This window comes from Callionymus lyra, chromosome 11, assembly GCF_982586985.1.
Source record: "Callionymus lyra chromosome 11, fCalLyr1.hap1.1, whole genome shotgun sequence".
Taxonomy (NCBI): domain Eukaryota; kingdom Metazoa; phylum Chordata; class Actinopteri; order Syngnathiformes; family Callionymidae; genus Callionymus; species Callionymus lyra.
In genome coordinates this window covers 12,110,977-12,123,310 of record NC_141828.1, presented here as the reverse complement: position 1 = coordinate 12,123,310, position 12,334 = coordinate 12,110,977, and the positions used below count along the sequence as shown (strand labels likewise).

Sequence of the window (12,334 nt, the reverse complement as noted above, 5' to 3'; positions counted from 1 at the left end):
GTCACCGTTTTAAGGTCACTAACTAGCGACCCCTTTCAATCATAGTCCTTTATATAGGTCTGAATGCCTCTGTGACATGAGTAATCATGACGTTCCAGTTCAGTATCCACCCTCTTGTCAATGTATAACACAGCCCTGGATCACAGAGTTGTTGTGCAAAAACCAACAACCTGAATCAAATCAAGTCTCATGACTCACATCGGGGGGAATCCGAGCTCCGTCTTTGACGGTGTTGCCCTCCACGGTGATGTGATACACCTGCCCGTCTGTGTCGGTGAACACGAAATGCTCCCTGGCTGAAATGGCCTGGTTCGTCTCAGATTTGCTCTCTGCGTCCTGCAGGAGGCTGGAAGTCAGAAGGATGCATCGTTAGATTTGTTTTTGCTGTTCTCAGGATCTCATGGGAGCCTCTTGTGTTTTTGTATGTGCCTGCATACTGCATTGGTGACTGTCCGAGTCGGGCTTATTGGAAAATACTATTGTTGATTAGCTCTGAGAAAGTACAGAAAGGTTTGAAATGAACATATATAATTCAGCATATATAACATCAATATTAAAGCCATTAGGTGCTTTTTTTAAGTGCCTGAGGCCCATTACAAGATTCCCTCAGCAGCTCTTAGCAGAAGGTTTGTGCATGTAAAGACTTTCACTACACTACTAACAAGCTCTTTGCTGATGACAAATGAACAATATAACAAACCATGACTGGGAAGTGATCTTTTTTTTAAAGCAATGTTATTGCATACATTTATGTTTTATGACAAAAATATAACTTTTCACGTTCATGTTTTTCACTTCCCTTTCTTTGAGGCATTTTACATTTGAAAATGTCCTTCTTAACATTAGTTATAATAATAATAATTATTAAAAAATAACATTAAAAGGATGATAGATAATACTACGACTTAAAAATGATAATGATAACCAAGACATTTCATTTTTGAAAATATCTGCTAATCCATTAAATCACTTTCTCTGACGTCTGTAATGATGACAATTATTTAATTCTGCTACTTTACTACGACATTCATTTATTTTTTTTCTAAAAAGGGGAGGGCTGAAGTTGAGCCCAGCTACTCAGGGTGAGAGGCAGAATACACTAGACCGCTGGTCATCGGACGGGGTAACTCCGAGTCATCAAATGACCTCTTTATGTTTCAGTCTGTTGGATGGAACCAGAGTAATCCGGGGTGCAGAGGGAGAACTCTCCACAAGGGAGAACTCACGCTACACAAAAACTGTTTTGGTGATTTATGTAATGAATGTGCAAAATGTTTAAGTGCTTTCTAAATAATAGAGAGTATACGGAGTATGTCCCGGAGCTCAGAACTTGAATCTGTGATTTTCACTCTGTTTTAAAAAATAGTGTTCAGCAAAAAGAGGTTTAAAAAGGCATATAATTGGACCGAAGCTATAAGTTTGACCCCTAGTTTAATTATCTTCAAACTTCCTTTTACTCCTCCATTTGGTCATAGAACAAAGCTGCCAGGGGATTAACTGACTGGTTAAAAGGACATTTTTATACTGTAATTTAAAGCTACCAAGAGTCAAATGAAAACACTTTACAGTCCTGACCTTATAACCGAGGATTCAACGCTGCTCTGCTCGGCGTCAGACACTGTCTGCCGCGCCATGGCCTCCCTCGCAGCCATCTGCTTCTTCTTCAGACTCTTCAGGTTGTGAGATGGAGACCATTCCTTTGAAAAATCACACACAGAATGGGTGGAAGGAAATAACCCGAGGTGTGTTTATCACATTGGCATAATGAGAGATGAAAAAGGCAGATGGAAATGATCACATAAATGGCACTAAAGTCGTCACGATTTACCTTCCAAGCGCTTCCAACCTCACTGTGGACCTGAGCCTGAGTCTCCGGGTTGTAATCAATATGGAAATAAGACAGCAAAACTGTTCTTAGGGGGGTCTAGCATACATTATTAAGGATACTGCCGGTTTTATTTGCAGTATGGAGGATTTTATGGTTGGACTGTAAAGTTTGTCCTGCATAACTCTTGTTTTATGAGGCTTTCTCCGGCCTAATAAGGCTACGGTTCTTTGCTGAGCGCGAGGATTTGTTCAGACTAATCTCTCAAATGGTTCATACGCAGACGAAGGCAGAGAGGTCGGCTGTTTAAGACCATTACAAGAGGGAAATTCAGTGATGAGTGTTGCCGCGGCATAAAGTGTGGCTTATTGATTCTGTGGATTTCCACCATGCTCTACGAAGGCTTGAGTTATGACTGCGTCACTTCATACCAGGGCAGTGACTGTGGGGAAGTTCTTGGCCATCTCTCGGAGCAGAGTCCCGGTCCTGATGTCCCACAGCTCCAGCGGCTTGTCTCTGAAAACCACCACCAGGTACTGTCTGTTGAAAGACAGTCATAAAAGGAAGCATTAGACTCGATAATTGGACAACTGGATCCCTCAATACTATTTTATTAGCAAGATGTTTGGTTTTATTTGGCTTTATATTCATAAAGAATCACTGGTTGTGCTTTTGTAGGATTAGAAATTCAAATTTAATTTTACTCACCCCCATGTTGACTCAGGGTTGAGGTTATTTTCAGACTAATCCGTTCCCTTTTACAGCTAATGTGTAATAATGATTAATTAATAATAATTTTTAAAGTAGCGACTGGACTCATCTTCATCCAAAATGAGGCACGTAAAAACATCCAAATACCTCTGTACTGCTAGTCTGTAACGTTCATCTCATATTGAACCCTCGACATTAAGAATTATACTTAAATTTTTCTATATTTTAAGTTGCTAGCCTAGCAGCGTAAACTAAAAACAAAGTTTTTTCGGAACCATTCCTCATGTCAAGGCTTCAATGCAAGGTGGGCGTTACAGACGAGCGGTATGGAGGTATTTGGATGTTTTTAAAGTATCTTTTTGGACGAAGATGAAGACGGAAAAAACTGAGCTGCAGTTGCTACGTTACAATGAACAAACATATTTGTCTATAACTCTAAAAAGTAAAGTATTACTCTAAAAATAATCCAAACCCTTAGTCAACATAAGGGTGAGTAGAAAATGAGTAACATTTTAATTTTGGGTGAAGTATCACTTTAATATCTTTAAATATTCACTCGGTTTTCCCCTTCTCTTCATACAGGACTTTATATTATTATAATTACCTTTTATTATTATTATATTATTATACTACCCGATTAATGATACTAGAGTCTGGAGTGGAACTTCAAATAATGACAATGCAGCAAGAAGCAAGGACCCTTGTTGGTTGTACTTCTTTTGTAGATAAATTGACTTAAAAAAAATACAGGCATCGTTGAGTATCCATTGCTTTTTTTTGACAAGCATGAATATTTTAGCTTCATTTGCTTGTCTCTTAAACTTGCCAGTGCCGCAAATTCCAAAACAGGCAATCTATAAATGTTCTATATGAAATCATGCACATTCTGTGTTTCAGCCCCTGAACGAAGCGTGTGATTTTTTGCTCAGAAAAAAAGAGCTGATTTAAAAAAAACATTTTAAGTAGTACTTCCATCTTAAAAGCATTCCTTGAGAGAAAGAGACATTCACAGAAATACAATGTGGATAGCAGACCTGGTTCTATTAGGCATAACAGAGTGTGAATAAGAGTGTGCACCATTAACTCTATTGTGACGGGTGAGGAAGGACACTCACTTTAGATGAGAGACTTTAATCATTTCAATGGGCGGCTCGTCGTTTCCTCGCTCTCCCCTGAAAGCGAAGCATCTTCCTGCGAGGAGCAACACAAATCCAGTTGAGACTTTCAGATAACAGAGACAAACCGTTTTCTTATTAGTATAAAGGAACTCCAGCTCTGTCCAGATAATGAGATCGAATGGCTCAAAACTTTCCTCCACAGCAAACATTTACAAAGCCACTTAATGTCCTTCAGTGACAGATTTCCTCTCAAGAGCTGCATGGAGCTCGAGACAGTGGCCTGTGAGAGATGCAGAAGAGAAAGCCCAGAGGTGTTTTTTTTTTTTTAGGAGGGAGCTGACCTTCACGTAATGCAAAGGAGACTGCTGTTTACCGGAGGGGAAGAAGGTTCTGAACATATGATGAGGGAAACTCTAAAGAGCAGCGATGCACTCAAGACTAATGCGGCGTTCTTCCTGAGTGTCTTTTGTTACTCGACTTATCTTTCTGGGAGGCACGAAGAGTCAAATGTATCAGATTGTCGAAGCACACAAATGTGACACAAGGGAGGAAGAAAAGTCTAATTTATCCACGTTAATCTAGTGAGAGAGAGATATTTTAAATGATTATTTTGTTCATTCAATATTAAACACAGTGAATTTAAAAGATGCATGGACAAATGGATAAATGGATAATGGATTGAATATAGTCTAAGGTAATCAAATAAATTGTATACTTTTCTACATGTGCAAAAACAGTCAAATGTGTTGCTATAAGAATTTATAGCACAACTTTTTCTCGGGAGTGCTTTCATCTGCAAATATTTTGTGCACCCTGCTGTGACAGCGTCCTGGATGTGATGGCTACAAGCAGCTACTGTGGCAGCTCGGATGTGCAGCCAGAATACCTTTGAACTTCTCCTACATCTCTGTTGTGGTTGATCAAGCGGCTCGTGGCAGATGTGATTTGTAAAAACACACAACCTTTCAGTGAGACACAGCGAAGTAGTCAGTGGGACTAAAAAAAGTGCTGTCCTCTGATGTGACGCCTTGAAGCAAGGATACATTCAAAATATTCCAAGATTTCTACGGTGGTCTGTGTTCACTGTTACAAAATAATCAACATTATTAATTGAAAAATAAACCCTTTAAATGTCAAAAAAGCTATAGCTCATTAGTCAGTGAAAAAAACCCCACCACAAATCGAAGACGCTTAAAAACACTGGAATATAAAAGCCTGGCAGTGAAGAAAATCGAAATAATGTGATTGCACTCCGAGGAGCCACATATCTTAGAGTGGAACCCTCTTAGAAGTCAAATAAAAGAGCAGCCAATCATGTGAACTGCAAAAATAACACCTTGCTTTACAATCCAGCCGTTACTGTTATCGTACTTTCAACGTAATCGTGTCTACTGTAGGTGCCAATTTCCCCAGAAAACATGAACACACACCAACACGCTTGTCCCTCGAGGAAAGAATTGTCTTGCTCATGGTGTGACTTTCAAAAGCAGGACTCTCTTTGGTAGGCCCTTATCGCTGTTGGGAGTTTTGGACCTCAATTTAAAAAAAATAACACAAAGAGGAACAAAAATCTCCTTCTAGGACCAAAGGAAGTGAGCAGAGTTGCCATTTTTCAACCTGCTGTAAGAAGAATTCATTCATCAAGACTCCCTAAAGAGTCGTTGTCACCTACCCGTCGGCAGGTTCACGTGCTGCAGCTCGTTTCTCACGAGGCCCATGTTGTTTGGTGAAGATGTCGCAAACGACAGGAAACTGGTGAGGCTGACCCACTCGATACCCCTGTGAAGGAAAAAGGTTAGTTTTCAATAACTCAGTGGAAATACTGTTACATTTGCTGCAAGAAGGTAATTAGGTTCCAACAGTAAATCACTTTGGAAAGGTTACAAACAAAGAAGAAGAAAAAAGGCGACGTTGGATGCACAATAAAAGATTATCCAGGGGTGAAGACGTTTGAGTTATTTGCCCAGCGCTGGAGGAAGAACCTGTAATGAGACGGTAAATAGCGGGATGATTAATTAGTCAATTTCTCCACCAAATGCAAATGACAAGCCACGGAGCACGAGTCCTTTGGCAGGGCTGTACTGGGGCAACCGAGGCTGGTGTCATTTGCATTCCTACTCTGTTGAGCCGAACCGACGGAAGCCAAAAAATAAAGTCCAGATCCGACGGCACCATTTAGATGCTAATGTTTGGGTTTGGAGTGTGTTGATGAAATTGATTCATTGTGTCGGCGTGACTCAGTCAAGCTGGCTCGGGTTTAAAGTAACTTCCCTCATTAATGTGACCCATCAGATTAAACGGAAGGAGTTTGCCTCAAATCAATCCTTTAAAAGCATTAATTGTTTCAATTGTGAGCTAAATTAATTCCTGTGGAGCGGCTTCTTTTGTCGATAAAGCATTCTAAGCACTAAAAGTCTAGGATTTTAGTTTGTACAATGGATGCCACAGAATATTTAATCCAGTGAAGAAGCACATTGATTTTATTGAGAAACTAACGAAAGTCTACCCGAGAGAAACAGACAATGAAGACACCTCTAATAAACGAGGTTTATTGGTTAAACAATACGCAGGATTATAGACCGAAATCTTAAAAACAGTCATTATCACATGAGCCATATCAAGTAGAAAAGTATGAGATATGAGTATAAATTAGCATTCATAGATATCAATTGTGTTTGGCATTAATAAGTGTTGCATAAATGTGCAAAATAAAAAGGAGAAAAATATCAATTATGTTCATGGGTTTATGTAAAGGTGGACAAGAAAACAGGGACCTTGTGTAAACCAATCAGTGAGAAATATTTATTCAAGATATCGGGATAAATGTATCGTCTTATCAAGAGGTTAATCTTTGGATATAATGAGCTTCAATTCTCTGCAACGATTATTTACTTTAACCCTTGTGTTGCCTCAGGGATACCACAAACACATGTTTCCAGGCCCTTGACCCTGAGATAACACATGGGTTAAACAAAATATAATTAAATATGTAATTTTTTTAACTGTTATTACATAGTCAGATACAACAGATATTAAACACTTTAATCATCTTGGAAAGAGCGAAATAAACGCAAACTCAGGAACATTTTTTTCACGATGCTACAGCCATTACATCAAAAATAAACCCAGATCGCCGGTTTATAAATATATAATTGTAGTTATGAAAAGGCTAACAATGAGGTCAGACTTCACATAAGCTTTAATTTCCCATTATGACAGGCCTTTCTTTCAATGGTAAAAATACGCTTGCTGTTCACCGGCAGGTCAGTCTCAAGGTTTGACCATGTGCTACACAATAAACACAGCTTGGAAACACAACAAAACAAGGGTTGACAATTTTCACCGATTGTTAAAAAGAACAAAACAAATAGATGTCAAAGAAACATAAGCAACATGAACAATCATGATTCGGGCAGAATCTTTTCTGTTTCTGGAGGCGTGTAAATATTACGATCCTATAAAAAAATACTATTTTCCTCCCCAGCATGAATCACTGTCACATTAAAATTCTACTTTGAAGGATTCTCTTAAGATTCTTTGGGGGTACTTTACTACATACTACCATTGTCATTAATGCCCAAGGATTCACTGGCTGGAGCAGTAGACAGCCAACCTTGGTCATATTTCTGTCGCTGCCCAAAATCTATCACACAAAGGTTTTTCATTCTTCACTAAAAAATACAGTAAATACAATTCAGGATATCGTAAGTGTTTGTTGACTATAAGGCAGCGTGATGGTGAACCTTTAGAATAACTGGTGTCATAGAGAAGGAGGCACAGATAATGATGATAGGGTTTAATAAGCAACATCATGTTGAATTGTCAAAGAGGAACATAATTCACCCATGATTGACAGTTTTATCCATTCGTTCACACGTTGTAAATGTTAGAGAGCGACTTGATACAAGGATCGTTACAAAAGTGTGAAATCCGAGCTGAAGATAATTGAATGCAACACAGAAAGTGAAAGATTAAAAGGAAATCTTTGTTGACTTTTTCAGAGCAGGAAATAAGCAACACAGCTCAAATCCCAGGTGTTAGGAAGTTCTGGCGAGCCCACGCAACAGTGGAGTCAGCAGTGTGAAGGAGAAACACTGTGTTTACTTCATAGAGATTGTTTAAATCATTCAAATTGGTAGGATTAGTTGCATAATTTCTTATTAAAGTTTCTTGAGGGAACAGTGTGGCACTGGTGTCGGTATCAGAATATATTTTCTTTGTAATATAAGTAGCATTAAGAGATTCATGGGCAAGCATCAGCAAGTTCATTTTTTAACAGCTTTATCCAGTTAGAAGTTGATCAGTGTCATTTAGATTATGAAAAAAGTGGCGGAGAAGCAGATATGGATGATGTTTCTCATCTGATACTTTCAATAAAACTTTTATTTTTTATGTACAGTTGAATACTTTAAATTCTCTACTTCTAAGGGGTAGTTTTGACTCCGGTGTCAGACTTTGCATACCTAGAGGGAGATAAACATGGGGATAAAATGGGACATTTTAAATTAAAGAGTCCAATCCCCTTCCTTCAAAGTCTCCTGAAAGCCAAGCCCCCACCACTGAGCAGCAACAAGTCACTAAATTTTACTCGTGTGTCATACAGAGGTGGGAAAATAACTTGACAACATTTTACATTTACATTGAAAAACTAATATGTTGATTTAAGTGTCTTAAATAGATGTTTGACTCTATTGTACTCATCAGTATGTGTCTGTTGTGATATTTACATTAGAAAATAATTTTAAGCCCCGCCCACTGAAAACCCTTTAGAGATTAAATCTTGTTTACCATAACCACACCCACTTTGCTGTGATTAGTCAAGAATCGAGGTTTGTCACGCAAAGCCATCAATCCCAGAATTCCGCACCTGCAAGGGACCCGTTGTATAAACAAAGCGGCGTGTGATAACACAGTGAATATGATGATTGTTTGGTTTTTTTTACTCCTTTTCTTCAATTTTTCCTACAACGTTTTCTATATTTGATTTAAAAGTTCTTCTATTGTACTAAGGTCTTATTTCTTAAGACTTTGTTAATAACATAACTTTAACGTAACTCAGTTTTGGTACCGTATTTACCCCTCCCCCCACCACAAACAGCCTGATATGTAGCATGTTCACAGCATTCCCAATAACTTTTACAGTGAAAATAAAAATCACACAAAACATGGTATACGAGTCATTCAACTAGTTTTAAGTTGATGTGTCATCATAAGTTATTTTAGAACAAAAATATTAAGGTACCCAAAACTACCCAGAGCTGCTTTAAGAGAGGAACATTTAGACTTTTTTTTTCAGGCCATTCAATTTATGAGGAAGCAAATATTAATATTTAAAAACCTAAAAGCTCAAAGACAAGACGGCCTCATCGCTCACCTGACTTCACAAGAGTGGACACTCAGATCCTTGTGCAGAACACCACTAGTGAGGTTATAGACCAGAACAGAGCCATTACTGGTTCCTGGGGAGAGGGGAAAAAAAACAAAAAAAAACAAAATTGAAGGCATCACACAAACAACATCACATAAAGACTGTTGCTGGAAGCCAGACAGTTATTACTGCAGCCTCTAGCCTCCGGCACGATCACAGAGACGTGGCATCGGTGTGACACTCCGGTGTGTTCTCTCACTGCGATAGGTGTGCAGCGAGGCAACACATCAAAACACAATCTTTTGGTACCCAGCCATGGAAATACGGCATTATCCTATCTTCTGCTGTGAAATATGGTCCAACTCTATGATTACTTTTCGATCTGAGCCTGAATAAAAGTGAGGACCTGAACCCAGAACTGACGTCAGATAATTTGACATGCCGTTTCTCCGTCGCCGAAAACCTTGTTAAGTTGGTTCTTAGGAGTTATCTGTTCAGAGAGTCAACGATGTTGCTCATCACAACAGCTAAATATCGCAAGCTCCTTTATTTAGGTTACATTTATTTTCTCCTACATAGTTTTACTTAAACTGCAACGTGTCTTGAGATAACTTTGTTATGATTTTAAACTTTTAATCAAATTTAAATGATTAGAATCTGTAGATTACGTGAACCAAACAACAGTTGCTTGAGCATAATTAACTCTAAAACTCGGAGCAAAAATAGATTCTGTTCGTGTTCTTGTGGGTCATGATATAGAAACAAGAACATAAGTAAAGCAGCTCGTATTGATTTCCTTCAGACGTGGGCGATTTTTATTGAAAGAAAAGATAGCACGGCAATATTGATTTAATACAAACAACTTTTCATCCATTTCATTAACAACTGCTGCACAAACTTACAGCAGGTAGTATACTTTTCTTGCTTTTCTTCAACAATTGAAATGTTTACTTGTCTTTTTATACAACAGCTCCTGACAGTTATTTTGACCTTGTAATAAAAGTTTAAAAAAAATAAAACCTTTTTCATTTGAAATGTGAAATGTTTGTAAGTCAAAGTATGGATTCAGTATGGAACTTTACTTTCATTATATACAAGAGTTGAAATTCAAAAGAAAATATGAAAAATATTCTCAAAAAATATTTGACTGACTTTCAGAGATCCTGCCCCAAGAGTAGGGAATTGAAGTATCTTGGGGTCTTGGGGGTCAGCACTGGCAGTTATGCAGACACTCCACCGATCAGTGGTGATGAAACAGAGCTTAGCCAAAAGGCAAAGCTCTCTGTTAACCGGCCGATCTATGTCCCTATTCTCAACTATGGTCATGGATGGTGGCTAGTGACCGAAATAACCAGATCGTGGGTACAAGCTTCCTGAATGCGTTTTCTCACACAGGATGGCTGGTCCTTTAGAGATACTTTCTGGATGTCTCCAACGCTATATCCACAAAGGTGCAAGATCCAGGACACGCTGGAGAGACTAGGTCTATAAGCTGGTCTGGGAATTCATTGGGGTCCCCTAATAAGAACTGGATCATGTAGTGGACATCATTGACCCTTCATGAAGCAGTTCATCCATTGGTAGAGCTTGGTAGTTGTAGTCCTTGGTTAAAAAATCAGTGGTTCCCAAGGTGTCCCTCTGTTAAGCTAGCTATGTAGAGTGAATTGTTCTCTTCATCTACCTCTACAATGCCATTTTTATGTGCCAAGGGTGGCGTGGCATTAAATGTTTCTAAATCACAGGTTTAATTATGAGGCAACATTAGCTTTGGCAATAAAAGCAAAATACTATAGAGAAGAGAGACCCATCTACAGTAATTCCTTTGGAAGATGAGTAAAGTTTCCATGAAGCTTCATCAACACATACAATTGTGAGATGGTGAAGCTTCTTATCAAGGCTGCATATTGGATCATTCCTTAAGGCGTCCTTCACTGTATGGACATTTCTTAAGGCCAATAACCATGGATCTCACAGCAGTTACACAGACGCATAAGGTACACATTATTTCTTAACTTCCGCGATGAGTGCTCTATTGAGGTAGAAAATTGGATTTTTAAAAGTTGCTAGCTTGAAAGCTATGGTAATAAAACCCACAATATCAAAACTAAAGAGTCACTCAGCTGTGGAGTTAATGAGGGAAAGGTGCTGTTTACTCCATTCAATCATAGCTGCAGCGGCGTGTCCTGTAGAACGTTTACAAGCGTGACATTTGCCTTCTGCCTAAAATTAATCTTTTAACTATGAAGCTGTCAACAAGCCATTTACATATATTTCAGCAAGTTCATACCCTTCAGTTTTTTCCCAGAGATCTAATGAGTTCATCCCAGCCAGATGGCCACGGAGCCGGTCCAATGTCTGCTGAACCACACACAAAAGGTGAAAGCTGAATTAATGGCTGTGTGTGTGTGTGTGTGTGTGTAGATATACAAATGTCTCCACATGGCATGATTGCTTCTTTATACCAGATCAATGCTTGTGCTTGCAATGAAGCATTTGTTTGTTTGGCAATGCAACTTTAAGTGCTGCTGAATCAAAGCTAAAGCTGTGACTCAACAGTTCAGCTTTTAACGAAAAAGAAAACAACTTTTTAAAGAAAGGATAGAGGATAGAACCTTGAAGTACCAAGTAGAACAACATTGAACAGAAGGATTAATTTTTTTTTATTGTCTATTGCAGTGGGCACAAACAACTAGGATGTGGGAGACCTTAGTGGGTAAGGGATTTGTTTCCAGGCTGCACAAAAATAAAAAATGTTACTACTTTCTGTTGTATTTAGACGGAAAGGATGAGATATTGCCTGATGTAATGATGAGCTTTGTCTCCTGAAACGTCAAGTAGACCGTCTTAGTCCCTCGTTACTCAAAAATAAACCAAAACACTAGAGAAAATGCTTAGTAACTGGATTGTACTGCAGAGAAACAAGCACAGGGGGGTTTCACTGATTAACTGGTTCCAAGACGTTGCATCTATGGAGAGAGGCTCCAAGACCTGTCACAACAACTGGCACAGCCTTGCATCATTCTTACAGAAACACTCTCACAAGAATACTTTTAAAACAATTATTTGATGGGTTTAATAATTCTCTGTGAACAACAGCTAATTTGAAGAAAAAAAGGCAGAGGTGATCTTTTGCAAGGAAAGTGTACGTAAATCCAAATGAAGAGATTTAACTATTTACGTGCGGGGAATATGTAACAGCCACATTAAAATTTCAAGTTCCAAACATGGCTGGTAACCAGCTGTGCAGGGCAACCTCAAACCATCTGCAGTCTACAGCAACCAGATCCAGGATTCATTAACTCAAAAAGAAGT

General features: G+C 38.7%; 1 protein-coding gene across 1 annotated transcript in view; it reads right to left on the bottom strand.

Annotated features, from left to right (window-relative positions):
- wdr11 (WD repeat domain 11) overlaps positions 1-12,334 on the bottom strand; it is a 62,683-nt gene that overhangs the window by 23,083 nt on the left and 27,266 nt on the right. The window contains exons 11-16 of the mRNA XM_087803314.1: positions 9,029-9,113; positions 5,327-5,433; positions 3,652-3,727; positions 2,257-2,365; positions 1,576-1,697; positions 199-346 (exon numbers count right to left, since the gene is read on the bottom strand). Coding sequence (XP_087659440.1) covers positions 199-346; positions 1,576-1,697; positions 2,257-2,365; positions 3,652-3,727; positions 5,327-5,433; positions 9,029-9,113 — 647 coding nt within the window. The remainder of the gene's footprint in view (positions 1-198; positions 347-1,575; positions 1,698-2,256; positions 2,366-3,651; positions 3,728-5,326; positions 5,434-9,028; positions 9,114-12,334) is intronic.